At 43.4% G+C, this 17557-nt stretch overlaps 1 protein-coding gene across 1 annotated transcript in view; it reads left to right on the top strand.

The window, feature by feature from the left end:
* LIMCH1 (LIM and calponin homology domains 1) overlaps positions 1-17557 on the top strand; it is a gene marked incomplete at its 3' end in the record, with an annotated part of 179280 nt that overhangs the window by 143277 nt on the left and 18446 nt on the right. The window contains exons 20-23 of the mRNA XM_081999459.1: positions 3855-4076; positions 13384-13480; positions 15922-16094; positions 16769-16874. Of these exons, the coding sequence (XP_081855585.1) occupies positions 3855-4076; positions 13384-13480; positions 15922-16094; positions 16769-16874 (598 nt within the window). The remainder of the gene's footprint in view (positions 1-3854; positions 4077-13383; positions 13481-15921; positions 16095-16768; positions 16875-17557) is intronic.

The raw sequence follows: 17557 nt of genomic DNA, 5'->3' as shown, positions 1-17557 counted from the left end.
CACTCCCCAAAGTCAATCATGGGGTAAAAGGATTCTGACTAAATCATCTGAACATATAAATGCTTAATGCAATTAAGTAGAGAACGGTTGCAGCATTCTGATGTTCTAAAACACAGCTTCATACTTTGTGCTGCCCAGTCTGGTGGTTTCTTCTTGGTTACCAACCTTTTTAGAAACTTGACCTGTTCAGAGTGAAGTATTTGTACTGGTCATTTTTACTCAGGCTAAATTTCTGTGGGTAAAGGGATGCCTCTAAGAAAAAAGCAAGGCATTTTGTGAGAGAGAGGTTGGGAAAGAGTATGTTGTCATGGTTTTTTTTTATTTTTAAACAAAAGGGAAGGGGCAGGGAGCATGGAGGCCCTGATGTTTGGAACAAGATCTGAACTGGCTTTTGTGTCAGGGGCCTGATTTTTGCCATAGTCAAACAAGTCTGTCCCATTCAGCCAAGTCATAAGCCTTTGAAACACTGCAGTGTGCATGTATTCAGTGTGGAGAGTCCCTGCTCCTTCAGAGTCAAGAGCCGGCTTGCCTAAAGATACCTTCTGTCCTAAAAATTCTTTTCACCAGGGTTGAACGGGGAAAGCTGCCTCACTGGAGTAAAGAGGGGATATAGGCTGTTTATGCAGGTTTAAGGAAAACAGATTGATACTGGGGCAGCAGTGTAACTGGGTATCATTGGTGAGAAAGGGGGAGTGACTGCGTTGGGCTGCAAGAACTGAGCAAAGATTATGGGAATAAAAGTGTAAGAGAGCTTGGATGAAAGCAGGGCTGCCTGGAATAAGGAGCCAGCTACAAGATTTGCGGGGAAGGGGATAGGAGAAGAGAGTGGAATTGGGATATGAAACCTGAGGAATGTATCTTTGGACTGTGTGGATGTGGAGAATCAGCGTAAAATACTGAACCTGTGATGGAGAGAGCAAAGAACTGGGATGTGTTAGAGAGAAGAAGCCAGAATATGTCAAGTTTGAAGAAATCTGCTTCCCACAGTGCCTGTACCAAAACTAGAGCTTCCCCAAGTCTCATTGTAGCCTTGTTGTAGGCAGCGTGAAGCCTGCTGGCATGGGTGCCCCCAGCCCATAGAGTTCGGGTCCCCTTGTGTCTGCCATTGCTATCTGCCACTTTGCTAGTGGCATGCAGGCGCCCCTGCAGTCCTGCTGATGTCCCAGTAGCATTGCTACCATGTATATTCGTATTGTGTACTTTTTAAAAAAATAAGCCAGCTTTGTATAGATAGTGAAAAAGCATGTTGTGATATCTATAATGTCTTGAAGTCTGTCCCAGCTCTTGTGGAAGCTCCTCCACCATGTTTTCCTAGTTGAAATGTGAAACTGGTAATTCCTATTTCTCCTATACCTCAGTTAGTATTGTCTTGAAGTTTACATTTTAGACATCAGTGAATCGTGGATCTTTGGTTTTTTTCTGATTCATGCCACTTTTTTCCTCAGAGGACCAAGATATATGTGTGTATCACCTTCACGTTAATGCGTACAGAGTTCACGTATGTGGAGAGAAACTAACCCACAGATGCTTCTCCCCCCCGCCCCAACCACCACAAAAAGTCTGTCTAGATCTTGTTCACTTCTTGTGGAGAAATGTGATTTGTCTCAGTAGGAATGATTCCCTAGCAGATGTAGTAGTAGCATTATTTTCCCCTGAAACACCAGTCAATGATTCTTGGCTCTGGTGACAATGTGTTGACTTGCTCCAGATCAGAAGGAAAGGAGTATGTTTGTTTAACTCTGCAGCCAGGGCATCTGTCCTGATCATTCAAACATTTGGTTTTCCTCCCTAATATAAATAGAGAAATGTTTTAGTCTAAACAGAGACACTAAAATGGATGGTGTGGCCTGCCAGTGGTTCCCTAGCTTTTTTATTTCTGAGATCTCTCATGACCTGCCTCTCTAGTAGGTAATCCAGCACACAGTCCCAGAAGGCTTGGGGCTCAGTGTCTACCCACACTTGCGTTTGGAAATAAACCCTAAGAGTAGTACTGTGTTGAGTGGGTGATGGCAGTGAGGAAAGGAGAGGAACCTTTTCATCTGAAAAGCAATCAGAAGGAGTGAAATCACTTGTGAGTTGGGCTGTGTCTCCTCTGTCTGGGAGCTGGTTACACGAGGTGCTAACTGCCACCTCCCTGCACTCCTGTCAGAGCTGAAGTTGCCCAGTGCCTTGGACATGGCTCCTTAGTTAATCACCCTCAGACAAAGAACAGACCTCTGGTGCGCATATACGAGAAGTCAACAGGAGGAGTTTGCCCTCAGCTTAGCACTGATGGCATATACTAAGTTAGAGTGCCATCCTTGAGGTATCCAAGCTTGTTTACTCAAGAAGTGAAGTACTAAAGATAAGTAAATGGTAAAATAAGGAGTGGGGCAGGGAGGATGAGATGGGAAGAACTTTGTTTTCTTAAACTGCATTTTAGTTCAATAAAGCAGTTTTTACACTTGTTACATCAGTTTTCAATGATCGTGAAACAAGTGAAAAGCTCCCATGGAATGGCTTACTTCTGAGCTTGGTTTTACATGTGGTCTTTGTTATGCAGTACCTGTGGAGAAACCTGAAATGACTAATCACCACATATATCCCAGATAGCTTCTCTAGGAAATCACTAATCTAAATCTATGCCATTACTCCCGCAAAGTCCAATGATTAGCAGAGAAGAGTCTGTCCATATTTACTCCCTCACCTTTGCATTGTCTCCTGTGATGATCATTTTGCAAGGAAGGATGTCTGCGCAGAGAGTAGCAAAGCCCTCCTTTAAATCTGTTTAAAACTCACTCCTGACAAGCCTATAAAACCTCTGTGCTGTAGATAGGCAGGAGCATTATGATGCTACTGATACCTGGTTCCCTTCTGGTCTCTCTCCAGCTGGGCCCTCTTATGGTGAATGGCTTGTGAGTTCTTTGTAGCAAAACTTTTTTCATGTGTACCATGGCTTCTACAAACCACCATTCAGAACATAATTATGAAATATTAAAGTCTCAAGAGGAAGCTGTATCAGTGCAGACGAAGAAGCTAAAGCTTATTTTGTATTTTCTTCCTTGCTTAAGGGTTCCTTAGCAGGAATATATGCCCACAAAGGAGCTAGCTTGACCCTGAGAAGAAAGTAGTTAACTGTTTCTGCTTTCTCCTTTTCATGGAGACAGCATAAAATTATTTTCTGGGAAAGCAGCTATTTATTTTTCACCTCATGGAGAAGGTGGAATACCCAGTTTTATTTTTTGGTTCTTTGCATCGATGTTATGAACAGGATGAACTCTGCTGCTCCTGACCCTTCAAAATTCACATGACAGTGCTTCAGAAAGCACGGTCTACTAACGCTGTGGTGAGGTCATCAGGTTACATAGCAGTTCATCAGTATAATTAGTCCTGGAGAACCTGTTTGCCTCTTGTATGAGGCAAGGCAAAACCCAGAAGTTTTGGTCTAAATTTAACATAAAGCTTTGTTGTTCTTTTAAAATCATAGAATCATAGAATAGTTTGAGTTGGAAGGGATCTTCAAAGGTCATCTAGCCCAACCGCCTGGCAATGAGCAGGGATGTCTTCAACTAGATCAAAATCCACTGACCTGTGATGGACACAGAGGGTGTCTGTATGTTACTGGGAGAACGAAATGCGGAAAACCAGGGAATCCAGAAAAATTAGTACCTTCTGTCTTCATTTTGTTTATGACCCCCCTGGAACAGATTTTTCTTCTGTCTTGGCCATTGAATGAAATGTATGCGTGGCTCTGTCCTTCACTGATGGCTCAGACTGTGTTCACAATTGTAATATCACGTTGAACTCCTAATTTCCTAAATTCCTTTGAACGCTAATTGCCTCAGCATATTTATTTATTTAACTGTATTCTGCAGGTAGATGGAAAAGTCAGCATGAATGGAGAGAATTTCAACGGCATGGAAGAGAAGGATAAAGAGTGTACAACAGTAATATTTACTCCTTCACCGAGCAGATCTCTGAAATTTGATGGAGTAGCCAGAGGGGACAGGCCCCTGCTAGAGTTGAAGAAGGACCCCACAAGTGTTGAGCTCAGTTTACAGAGGCCTGCCACTCAGAGTGTGCACAAAGAGCCAACAGTAAGACCAACACGAACAAACCAGCCTTACTTTCTCTGCCAATTTTCTGTCTCATAATGTATTTAATCACTAACTAATGAAACCCGAGTGCTTATGTTTGCTTTATTTCAAGAGGGTGTGCCCAGACCAGAGGGGGAAAAAAAAAAAAGAAAATAAGAAAATCCTTTGTAAATTAAAGGCTTCTTCCTTTGGGATGCAAGTAGAAAAATGGGAGAGGAAGGTTCAAAAAACTTTTTGCAGCCAGCGTCTCTTTTTTTTCAGATGTCATGTAGCTGATAAGCGTGCTTGAAATGTGCTGGGCCAGGGAGAAATCGACTCTGTCCCAGCTATTGTGCAGATTTATTCAGCACTTCTCCTGATGTTAGCTGATTAGATCAGCAACATAATTGAACTGTGCGAGCCATTATAATTAGTCTCCGTTTTCAATTTTCAAAGAGGAGGATGTGGATGTGCTGGCAGTTTTGAGCATTCAGCTTTCATTCCCCTCTCAGAAATATTAGAAAAGAGGATAAGCTATTGAAATGCTCAGAGGGGCCAACATGCTTCTTAACTGCCCTATCAAAGAAACAAATTAATTTTACCTTTTTATCTTTCTCTCCCCTTCTTCCCCAGAGAAAAAGGCAGGAATAAAACTAGAGCATATCACAGCAGGAATCTAGATGCTACAAAACTGTAATGGAAGTAGATGGTAAAAACAAAACAAGAAATATGGACCGGACTGCAAATAAAGCATGTAAAAGGGTTGCAAACAAGTGGCAGGAGGGGGAATTCTCACTGTTCTTTTCTGTGTAACAACAAAGAGAATCAGAGATGTGGTGAGAGTTGGGAGTATGGTAATTTTTGCTTTCATCTCAGATTTCTTCCAAGCATTGGCCAGATGGATAACAGGGAGCACGCAGGGATCTGTCCCGGGGACTGGTGGTTCATTCATGCCAAAAGGCTTGTGTCTTATCTTACCCCCCTGCTTCATGCCAGTCTCTGGCCACGGACAACCAGGCCATGGAGCCTGCAGCAAGCATGGGAGCATGTGTGGAGTCAAGAGTGAATGATTTGCAGGAAAGCAGGCAGGGATGGCAGAGCAGAGGCTGCTCCTGTCAGATTGAATTGGCTGTAAGGGAAAAAACAGGTAAGCATTGTGTCTGGTATGGGAGAGCTGGTAATGGGAATGTTTGGAGGATAGAGAAGAACCTTATCTTGCTCTAGGTTAGAAGCACAATGACAATCGGAAAAGGAGCCAAATGAAAGTGCTAATGTCTTTTTTTAGGATTTCCAGATCAGTAAAGCTGTGGCAAAGTTGAGAGGAAATTCAGCAGCAGAAGCCACTGTCAGGGCTTGGGTATATTTGTAGCTGTTTGATGCCCTCTCATCCTTCCCTTTCTACAGCTTTGAGGATGATGTGGCCAGCTGACAGCAGATTTTTCTGTGTCAAGTTTCTGCTCCCAGTGGGTTAGCCCTCGTGGTGATATTGGCAAAGGAGGCAGAAGAGTTTGAATTCTCAGATTCCTTGTGACTCTGACATTTGTGGAATAACCTCCTGGTTTGTGAGCTTGTGTGCACTCAGTGATGAAGCCTAGAAGGAGTGAGTGTGCATGCAAATGGTGCTGTTGGCAGTTTCTCTTTCTAAGAAAGAATTTTATATCGCTAGCTTTACAATTTCATCAGCAATGTGACCAAGTAGTGCAAATCATTATAATTACTCGTGGCACTTCAGCTTCAAGCAAAGGTGTGTGTGTCAAGCACATCAACGGCAGAGCAAGGAGAGGAGACTGCATCAAAGGGATCCTACATGGGCAAGCAAGTGGAATGCACTAAGCATGATGGGGGAGAAGAGAAGGAGACCTGCCTGTGGCTGGAAGGGAATTTGCCAGCCCAAGATAAGATTTAAATGTTCTATTCCTTCTAGAGATTTGCCTCTCTTCATCCAGCTGCTTTGTTTTCATTTTGTAGGGCCCCATGCCTTCGATTAAGGCATAGGCAGTAATTTAGCTATCAGGTATACAGGAGTGCCCTGGTTCGTCGATGGGAAGGTCTTAGATGCCAGGTTAGAGATGGGGCATGGTACCCACACTTGGCTTCTTCACTCTGTGTCTTGGGGCGCAGGCCAGCACTGCTATAGGCAGCTCGATACAGATGCAATTGGTCTGGGGCCTTACCTGCAATCATCGGGCAGCTATGCTGGACTCACTCCATTCACCTTTCTCCCTGTACTTATTTTACTTTGGTTTCTGGGCAACTGACAATGATGTCAGCCTGCAGCTGCAGAGTCTGAAACACTAAGCTCGTTTCTGAAGGTATAACCCTTCCTAGGAAGGTTGAGAATCCAAATGAGTAAAGAAAAGAGCCTTCTGGGCTTGTCCCACTCGTAAAACAGGCACTTGTTGCTGGACAAGATGCTGAATAACCCTGTAGCTTTCACAGTGAGCCCTCCAGAGGGAAAAGGAATTTGCTTGTTGCCCCAGCAGGATGGCACTGCCAAGCTACGCATTCTTGGAAGTAAGAAAGCCTTCGGAAGCTGCCACTGTATCACCTCCCACAATGAGAAACCAGGGCTATAGTTTTTGTCTGATGCTTAACTGTACTGAATTTTTAGGAGAGGAGGAGATGATGACAGTAACAGGGACAGAAAAGCAGCTGAGATAAAGAAGCAGAGCTGTCTGGAGTGGAAGAAACAACTACACTTCTTTTGCCTTGAGAAAACTTATACAAATTGAGCATGTTTTCAAAGCTTTCTCTAAACTTGCTTTCACTGCCTTTATTTGTATACTTTCATTTATTTATATAGTTCTTGTTATCTGTGTCCTTTGCCAGACTTTGAATAACATTCATAGGCACTTGTTCCTCTGCCTGTTAAAGAGATGCTGTTTCTAGTGGGTTTTTTTTCCCTCCAGTTGCTCTGCGATTTGTTTTTGGTTTTTTATTTTATTCATTCATTTTCTGCCCTGAGTCTCTTTTGTGAAGTGTATATTCCTTTTCATATATACGTTACCTTTGGCTCTCCTGTCTTCCCCTTCTGAATCTTTTCCTGTTCTTTGTGTGCCCCTTCCTCCTACTCCTCCTCTACTCCTCTTAGGGCTGCTCCCCTGCTGTTTCAGTTCAGTTGTCAAATGGACTAGTCCTGTCTTCTCTCTGCCTGGCAGGCTTCCCTTTGAAGCTCTGTAGCCCTGCTCTAAATCTGTCCGGCTGGCCTCAGGCGTTGTCTGCAATACGGGAAGATGCTGTGCAGCTGTACTCCTACAGCTCTCTTGGCTTGAAGTTTGGAAAACGGTTTAGTCAAGTTGCACCACTTAAAACACTAATATGATTGAGGTTTTGGGGGAGCTAGAGAAGTGTAGGGATCATTTCGTATGGGTGAGACTTCAGTGTTGGTTGTCTTTTTGACAGAGAAGAACCCCGTCTATATGTGAATCAAATAATTATTGGCAAACAGAGACTGACTGGGAAACATAGGTAACTCCTGCCTAAATCTACTATGAAATGAGATGCAAAAAGCTGCAACAGGTGGGAAGGATTTTATTGAAAAATGTTTTCAAGAAACTATATTTGTGTCTGTAGTGTATAGGTAGAGTACTTAGATTTTGTGGGGGGATTTTATAAGAGACATACCTTTACTCAAAGTAACTTACCAAATTTTTCCTATGATTTAAGGCTAGGAAGGATAAATTTGGCCTATAAGCAGGATGAAAATATTCCACTAGTGTTTGTGGAGCAATGTGCTGCTGAGAGAGGCAGTAGGTAAAGCACACCTCTCTTATTGCAGCTGGAGAAACAGGAGCAAAGGCCCAAAGACTGACTGATCAGTCAGCGACAATGCCAGCAATACCATGAGAATCATCTCCTCACCCTGGTCCTCCCTGTCAGCCATTACGTCGTGTTTTCTTTCCATTATACAGAACAGTTGCAGCTTCTCGGCATTTGTAATGTGTGTATCCTCTAGCTCTTTGAATCAGAAGTTGGCAAAGTAAATTTTTTGTTTTAAAACAATATTTGTGCAGATTTTAGTGTAGGGGGATTAATTTGTCAGTGAGTAACATCACTTTATTTTAATCAATCTTTGTATGAGTATTTAGAAATTATTGGCTTGTTATAGCTCTAATTATAGCTTTGCTCTGATCAACCAAAAAAAAAAAAATATATAGACAGCAACTTTAAAAAGATCAGGGTTGGGTGGTGATGGTGTGGAGAGACTTTGGCTTTCTTTTAATTTTTCACTAGCTAGCTTAAACTTGCCCATTTCTACTCACTGCATGCTTGGCACAAAATAAACTTTTTTTTATATATACAAGTAACACACTCCTCCATCTTCAAAAATCCACTAATTGAACTGAGATTAAAGTATGAGCTTTCTTGTGGTTGGGAATTGTTGGCCAAGCTACAGGAGAGCAGGGTTGAAATCCTGATTTTGTACATAGCTGGTAGGACAAGTCTTTGTTCTTTGATTCGTTACAAGAAACACTTGTAGAGTAGGTAAGTCTGTTCCAGATTGACAGCTTTGCCTTGAACCACACATGGGAAGATGCGTGGAGAGCTGAACTACCTGAAGGGAGAAAGGTTTAGGATGAGAAGTGAGAGTAGCAAAGCTTCAAAGCAGCTAGGAGGGAACTCTGCTCAGGGTTTTGTTATGAATCTAAGCATCCGTGTCTCCTGTCCTCCAGACACACGTGCAATTTTCAGTGTTTATGGGTGACAGGAGCTTATTTTACAACCCAACTGAGCAGTAATAACTGTAGAGAAATTACTAGCAGGAATCCTTAATGCTATTTCTTGCAACATTTTCAAGGCTTCTCTGTCAGTTACTGATCCACTCTGATCTTTGGTTGTAATAGCTGGCCTGAGTGTAGCATTATAGAGCTGCCAGAAGAGGCAGATGACTTAAAGTGTCAGAGCAGTGTTCTGGCTGTAGTACCATAGCAGCATGGCATGCAAGGCACTTAGCTGTGGCGGCCCAAGGTCATGCCACCATTACCACTCACAACAGAAAATGTGAGCTTTGAGGAGATCATTGTATGAAAATTTTAAAGTCAATGATACGTGTACAGTTTCAATCACAGAAGTTTGAAAGATGTGGCTATTGATACTGCAACCAATTTCATTCCTGACTGATTTTACAGAATTTAAACTGTAATTCTACCTGATTCTTCCTGATATCTCTGCATTCTCACTGGTTCCTGACAGCTTGTTTTGTCATGTTTTCATAGAAAATATAATAACAATATTTCATGTGATTTTGTGTACAAGTAGTGTTAACTGACCTACATTTTGATTTAATTTACAATAAGGGTTAATAAAGTTCTACTATAATTTCCTTTGGAGTTTGCGTTCTTGTAGTAGTTGTGATGTTTGTTGTTTTAGGTGTTCCCTAGTATTTTTAGGGTCTTACAAGGGTGTAAGGTTCTTCCACAGCAATAAGCAGTGTGGCTATTTCTGGCTTGTATGGTCTTAAATAAAGAAATACTTGGACTGATATCCTAGTTTGTGGGATAAAAATCCCATCTGCCACAAACTGAACTGATTTATTTTCGTGCCCAATAGGTGTTTGATAACACTATATAGTCAGCTGTGCATGTGTCTTTTTGTTAAATGGATACCACGGTTAGCAGAACTGTGGTGTTGCTTTGTCTGCTCTTACTGATGTGCTCATAACTGCAACTGCAATCACAATATTTAACTTTCTATCGTGGACTAAGGCTTCCAAACCCTAAATGGGGAAGGTCACTTTAACTCCTGCTAGATGCGCAGGGTAATAAAAACACCAATCCAAGCAGACCACATTCTTCAGTTTTCAGGAGTTAATGGGACAGTCTTCACACCAGCCTGGATCTGGGAGCAGGGTTAACCACAGCCCCTACGCAGCAAGGCTTTTCCTACTTCTCTTGAAGGCTTCATTGCCTGTGGCGGTGGACGAGCAGGTGTTGTGTGACCTTCTCACGGGGGCACCTGCAGCAGAGCCGGCGTATGGACTGGCTCTGTAGTCCTGCAGAATGACGCCTCTGCCCGCATGAACGCGTATGGCTGCAGCGGGTCCTTCATGCTAAAGCATGAGAGCTCCTCTGAAAAGCCTTAGAAACATCGCTCGCCAAGTTGTTCATTTTTTTACTGTCCCTGTCAAAATACGATCCTCTTGGGCACAACGAAATGTTTGTGTGCCTTTCGTCATGTCCAGTGGTAACATCATTGTTTGATTACAAAATAGTTATGAAATGTGAACGGTGATAGTCTGTGCTAGAAAAGCCATTTTATTGGCTGTATCAGTACAAGAATTTTCTTAAGTATATCATACACCTGTGGATAAAATACTAGGTAATATGACATTACTTGGTATTATAAATAGAATTAGATGTAGTGGGAATGAGAGTTCCCCAGTGAAGTTGACTTAATTTTTTTATAAATTACTACTAATCAGTTTTATATTTTTAGCTTTATGTCACTAGCATTTAATTGCTCAGCAGAGGGAGGAGGAAGAGTCGAGTCTCGTGAGCAGCAACAGAACTTCTGCAGCATGCCATTGCAAAATTCAATTTTCCTGAAAGAGCAAGTAGTAGCTCTTCCTTTTTTTTTTTTTTTTTACTATTTGAAAGAATTTCTATAAATAACATCTATGTCCATACCTGGTTCAACCTCCTGGATATAGGTTATGAGTAGATTTAGTTATTGCACTTGTGCAGGATAGCTACGTGACACAGCACCATGTTTAGGTCCCTGAGGTAACTCTAGACCCAGAGGTGATAAAAGTGCATCATGTCTGTGCATTTGCTGAGCTTTTTAAACCCTCTGAGAGGCCAGCGTGGCTGTGCTCTTTCCCCAGCTTCAGCTGCCATCAGCAGTTGACTTCCCTGGGTGTATGTAACGCTGTCTAACACTTTTTGTATCGGCCCTGGTTTATTACTGTTTATAGCTTGAAAGCTGAATTTTATTTTTTATTCTTTCAATTTTTCAGTTTGGACAGTTGCTCTTTGAGATCGGAGGGTGAATTTCATTGCTTTACCACACTTAACAATATAAACATTAATAATTGAAATTTGCAATATGCTTTGGAGCAGTGGGTAGAGTTGTCAGGTAGGTGCCTCTTGCTTTTACAGTTAAAATCTACCTTGTTAAGGGCAAACCCTGAGCTCTCAATAATAGCCATTTGCTTAGGTTTAATGGAGTTTTGTATGTTGTAGAATGACAGAATAATTCAGGTTGTAACGTCTCTAACCGAGTCTTTGGCACAAAGCAGGATCAGGGATGAGGTCAGACCAGGTTGCTAAGGGCTTGATCCTTCGAGTCTTGAAAACTTCCGAGGATGGAGATGGCACAACTTATCTGGGCAGCCTATTACACTGGCCTGGCTGACCCCACGGAGAAAATAAGTTATTTCTGCATCGAGCAAGGTTGGGAAGGGTTTCCAGTAGCTTCTCTCCTGGCTGCTGTTGTGTCAGGAACCAGAACTGAGGCTGAAGGAGAAATTCTCTGTAGTGGCAGTGTTCTTCTGCCAGGGCTTTCAGTGGGAAGGCTCTCACTGAAACACAGGCTGGCGTCAAGATGGGCTGGGGAAGGGAGAGGCGGGTCATATGGGAGAAAAGAGCAACAGAATGGCAAGGGGCAAATCTCTGGGGCACAGGACTTGTGGTCTTTGGAGCATTTCTGTGGGGCCTACTTTTTAGGCTGTGCCTCATCTCCAGTGACCGTCCCTCCTTGGAGCTGCAACACATGGAGGGGGAGCTCCGTGCCTTCTTTGCTTTTGGTATAGGTACGCTCACAGGTGGACATGGAGGAGGAGAGGTCCTCAAACTTTCCGTGCTGCCTTTTTGGAGTGTGTATTTCACCCTCTGCCTTGTCCAGTTTGAGAACCGCTTTCAGGCAGGTGGGGAGTGTGTCCCTGTGCCTCGGCTGGGGCAGAGGGTGAGGGTGCAGTGGAAGGCGCCGGGCCGTGGGGAGGATGGCGAGCAGCCAGCCCCAGCAGGCGCTGGAGGAGACATGCTGCCACTTCTAGCGACTTATGGCTGTGATCTGGTGCCTGTCCTGCTGCGAGGTGGTGGCACAGCCCTCAGCATTCGTGGGCTCCTTCTGTTGTTCCTGGCACTGCTTGCTGCCCCGGCCATGGCCCCACACCGGTCCCCACCATTTCCTCACAGGTTGTCTTCCCAGACATGTTCCTTGCCCCTCTCAGGAGCACACCTCCCTCCAAAGATGAGAAGAGGCGTCTCGTCGACAGCAAAGAAGCTCTTGAGCCAAAGCATGTCCACAGGCACTGGCATCCTGTTGGCACTGCCAGAAGACGTCCCCAAGGACTGAGCTGTGAAAGCCCAGGTCTGCTCTTCACAGGGCACGGACCTGTGAGGAACCATAGGCTCATGGGGGTCTGTGGGGATGGGAAGTAGGATCTGTGGAGAAGGTGGAGGTCTGAATCCTGCCTGCAGAAAGGAGGAAACTTCATCAATGGATTTCCTCCCTTGCAGCTGTTAATAAGATGGAGGGGTAGGAGCAGGACAGGAAAGCAATAGACTACAATAGACTACTTCAGAAATATGTTACTTTTTATTTCTAAAAGTAATCTGCTTTTATTTTCCTCTGTGGAATGTACCATTTTCTAGATCTTTCATGCATTCGAAGCACTGTGCAGTGGCTGATTGGTTTGCTGCAGATTTTTCTTGATTTGCCTACTGGGAAAGCAGATGTATGGTGGAAGCTGCTAAACGGATCAGCTGAAGTGCTACCGTTGTTTTGACAGCATGGTTTTAGCTCTCCAATAGCCTTGTCCTGGGTCAGGAAGCTGGCTTTTCAAAGACCTTTGGATTATTGGCTTGATATGATCTCACCATATTTTTTCAGTCCTCTCTTAATAGCATTTCAAGTATTTCATTACCTTTAATACTTACTCTGGCTTTTCCCTTCAGATAACAGATTGTTTAGACAACCGTGAAATAAAGGAAGTATTTAATTACTTTGCCACTTTTCAAACCCTAGTATGTGATATATGTTCACTAATGCATATGTTATTGTGTTATTCTGGAAGAGGAAACTAGGGGTGAAATGTATGCTTATCTCCAGCTAGCACAACCCAAGATACCCTACAATTTCAGAAGCTTGTAGGAGCTATTCCAAACCAACCACACTAATGGCTGCTGATGAATGGTTGAAAAGCCCAGAGATTCAACACCTGAGCGGCACGTACTGCTCCGAAACATACTCCCTAGCTCCCTGCTGAGCTCTAAACCAGTCTGGTTCCAACACATTACAAAGAAGCAGCAAATACTGCCTTGAGAAATTAACACATGTTTTTATTTCCACTGTACTCACTGTGTTTCTACTGTATTATTCTCTGCAGGCCTCCCCGGTGGAAGCAGATACAGCTGCCAGCCAGCAGCAGGTCGAGGCCAGCCCTGGACGTGCGGGACCCGCAAGCCCAGCGTGCCCATCCCCAGGTGGGTTGTTGCCTCTGCCCTTGCCCACCACAAGGGCTGGGGTTTAGGCCTACCCTGCAGCAAGAATCCAATAAGTGCATCTGTAGCGGCACCAAGAGGGTTTATTAGAAAATGCAGATGATGTCAGAAATCTCAACATAAGAAAGACTTTTTTTACAGTAAGAATGATCATTCACTGCAACAACCTTCCCAGGGATGTGGTCAAGTCCTCATGGTGGGAGGATTTCAAGGTGCAACTGAACAGGGTGCTAAAAAATCTCCTCTAGGCTCCCTTTCCCAGAAAAGGTGGGACCAGGTGATCTTTCAAGGTCCCTTCCAACCCGGGCTGTTCTGTGATTCTGTGGTTGAAATGACAAACCTGTCTGCACGTTGCTTGGGATGCGACTTGTCTGCTTTGCCATGTGTGTGTGTGAAGCTGGTGCCACAGCATGCTGTAATCGGAAAGCAGTCAGGGCAGAAACTATCCGTCAGTAATAGCTTCTGCTGAACACTTCCCCCCCCCCAAGATGTTAAGAAATGGAGAAGGAGAATAAGAAGGGACATTTCAGTCCTCATAGGGGCTTTAAATGAACAGTATTGTGCACACTCTTGATTTTCTGCTTTAAAGCCTTTATGCATGATTCCTGATCAGGGAACAGCAATTTGCTGGTAAAATTTGAAGCTACTTTCCTCATAAGGCTGTTTCTGAACCATTACCTTTGAGCATGCATCTTATCTACTGCTTGCTATCACACTAAACTCATGGTCTCTTTTTATTGTTCATTTTTTAAAATGGGTCTATCGAAGTTCAGCATGGTATGGCTAAGTAAAAAGTACTGTTTGAAGTAGGTATTCAAATGAGATTTCTGCCTCTAATTGGTCTCTAAGTGTACTGCTCCTATTTTTTGAGGATAAATGTAACTTAAACAATTGAGTTTTGCCCTCAAACATCAGTGAGGTACCGTTCCCCCAAGAAATTAAGCACAGCCAGCCTTTTCTTGACATGCTGCAAGACTCCGAAGCACATGGGCTGTTAGCAAGGGCTCATCAGCTGACTTAATTACTTTGTCTCATAGATGGAAACAGGCCAACCTTTCAGGTAGAAAAGTCATTGCATAGCAGCACAGAGGTTAACAATCTTGAATTGCATCTGGCAAGTAATGTAGAAGCTGCAGTCTTGTGGTGAACCAACCCAATTCTCCCCTCAAGAGTCAGTAGCGATGAGTTAGTGATGTTTGTCTACAGATCACAAAGCTACCTTGTGTCAGGCTCCACACCTGTGAGAAATGCTAAACATTAAGTATTGATAGCAAAGTTTAATATTGGCTGCCAAGGAAAACTGAGATAACACTGCAAAAGCTGAAATGGTAAAGGAACATGGATTTTCATTATGTCTGCTTTGGTGGGATAGGTGTGGTCCAAACTGTGTGATCTTCTGGTAGATGAAGAACCTCCTTTGTTGCTGAGTACAAGCCAGGTACTTCCATGCTGTGACCCTTATGCCACTAACAGTGTGGGAACTGCTCCAAAGGGGTGTGCATCTGCCAGGCAGCAGGAGCGGCTCTTGTCTCTGCTTGTGTGCAGGTTCTTAGTGAAGCCGTGGACTGCATCTCTTGCCTAGCTCCCTCTCCTAGCCTCCTAGAGGTACATTTGGAAGCTGCTGCTGTTGCTGTGTTTGGAGAGGGGACAGGACCTGAAGCTGAGGTTCTGCTTTAGGAGGTTAGAGAGATGTCTGGGTGCTTGTGCACTGCCTCGAATGCTGGAAACTTCTCTGCTTCCAGTGGTGGTACCAGCTGGCACTAGTTTAGCTGTCACAGTCCTCAGCTGTAGGCCTGTGCACTCCTGGTTCCTTCTCCCATAAACCAGCATAAACTTGTTAAGTTTTTTTAAGAGCTGAATGCCAACCAGGTTATTCCAGTCCAAGGCTTCCTGTTAGCACCATTTTCTTTGCTGTCTGGTGTTTGACTGACGTGGTGTAGTGGAAACGGCCAATCTGGAATATCCGCCAGTGCTGGCAGTGAGACCGTGTTAATTGTGGTAGCTCCTTGTCTGGGTAGCATCTTGGGATAGGATCCATCCCAGAACTTCAGTAAAGCCATCTATACCTCAGTAGGCATGTTGCAGGTTACACTTCATCTCATCTGAATAGAAGTGTCTGAAATAGTTTGGGTGACTCTTCCTCAAGAACTGCCTCTCTCTCTTCATTGACCATGAAGTGTGCCCCATGATGCCCAAGTCAAGTGTAAGCATCTACATTTTTTCAGGTGAATTTCACCCTTAAAGCCTTGTCTTCTCTGAGAGATTAATTTTGCCTATATTGAAGAAAGAAGATTATTTTTTTAAAAACATCAACTTTATGAGCTTACATTATATCCAGTAAGGGTTTGTAAGAAATATAGGTCTACATTTTATTTGGAAAAAATCTTAACCTTGCAACATTATTTCTTGTATGTGTGAATTAGGTTCAGATCAAAAGCAATTCAAGTCAACTGCAGCTTGTGCCAGCCCTGTTGTGAAGAGATTAGAATTTCTTCCTGGTCCTGTCCCTTCAGAGGAAGCTGCTTCAAATGAGAAAGATGTGAAGAAACCTGAAATGGAGCAGCAGAAGGAAGCAGAGCTCCCTGTTACACCGGAGGTACATAGGGACAAAAAAGAGAGGGAATGGAAAAGATGACAAAAAAGAAGAAAGATGTCACAAGGAAATGTTTATTGTGCAAATTGGTATTTTTCTCTATATAATGTCACATCAGGGAGTTCATTCAAAACAGTGTGCCAGGGAATGACCCTGAAGGATGGTTTCTGTACCAAATCCTATGGTCATCAGAGAGTTCTTCCCCTCCAAAGGAACTCCCCAGTGTCTTCTTGTAGCATTTGAACTTGTAAACTGGCTGGATCAGAAATGAGGACTTAACCTGCAAACCCCAGTGCCACTGCCTGTTAGGAGGACAGAGTATCCAGAAGGTGTAGACAGTGGAGCTTACTCTCTTAGTGCTCTTGAAGTGCTGAAGAAGTACACGTGGTGGCAGAGGTAGCAAGTGGCCGTGACCATACTGCTCTTGTCGAGTAAGTTAGATGTTGGTCCTTGGTTAGGATCAGCTTTGGTGTACAGGGCAGTGTGAATGTCAACAACAAACAGCTTCTGGTTATTTCCAGGACTTCAGCACTGCAACTCCATTTTGTAATTCTGGAGATAGAGGCTTCATCTTTGATAATGTTGATTTGGAAAATAAGTAGAAAGGTTTTCCGTTAACCTTTGATTGAACCTGCTGATTTTTGAATGCTCTTTTCTGCTTCCAAATGTCTGAACAGGTGATGAAACCAAAAGTCCTGGAACAAGAGGGGAGTGTAGTATTGCCATTTTTAAAGAAACTACCCGAGACCAGCCAAGTTACTCTGCAGAATTCTGGTCTACAAGGTGAGCAAAAAGCATGTGGAGAATTCAGCCAGACAGTAACTGAGTATGTGTGTGTGATGTTTAGGGAGAAGTGCCTAATCAATGACCTGGAGGGTTTTGGAGCTAAAATGGTTATTTTCTAGTTGCATCTGACTAATATTGGTAGTGTGGCTTCTGTGATGCAAAGGACTCTTCTGGCTGTTCCCCGCAAATATAACAGCAGAATTGTGACACAACGGAGGGAGGCAGAGAGAACCCTATCTTGCACTTACCTGGCCTAGCAATAAAAGCTGTATTATTTCAATGAGTATTACATTTTATTAGTACTGCTGCTTACAGATGAAAATGGTTTAGCAGTTGGTTTTATCTCACAATAAAAACTTCTGGAGATAAATTCTGCACTTAGCTGCTATGTGGAGCCCCTTTTCATAGATGAACAATACACATATCTGTCCTGTATTGAGGGCCTGACCCTGAATTTGACCTGTGCCCATCACGAGTTCTTGCAAAGCAGAACTTTTTTTTTTGCCTTCGTGACAAAATTTCGCTTGAGATTGATAATGATTAGTAGTTTAATATTGATTTGAGAGATGTGTGTATGTAAGTATTGTGAAAGAAAGAGAGAGAGAGAAACCATCTGAAATTTTCTTCCCCCTGAGAACTTACTAGGTTGTCAGTAAGTAAGTAGTAGGTAAGATACTGAT

Source organism: Phaethon aethereus (assembly GCF_964289735.1).
Source record: "Phaethon aethereus genome assembly, chromosome: 4".
In the NCBI taxonomy this organism is placed as follows: domain Eukaryota; kingdom Metazoa; phylum Chordata; class Aves; order Phaethontiformes; family Phaethontidae; genus Phaethon; species Phaethon aethereus.
This window is presented reverse-complemented; position numbering and strand designations above follow the sequence as displayed.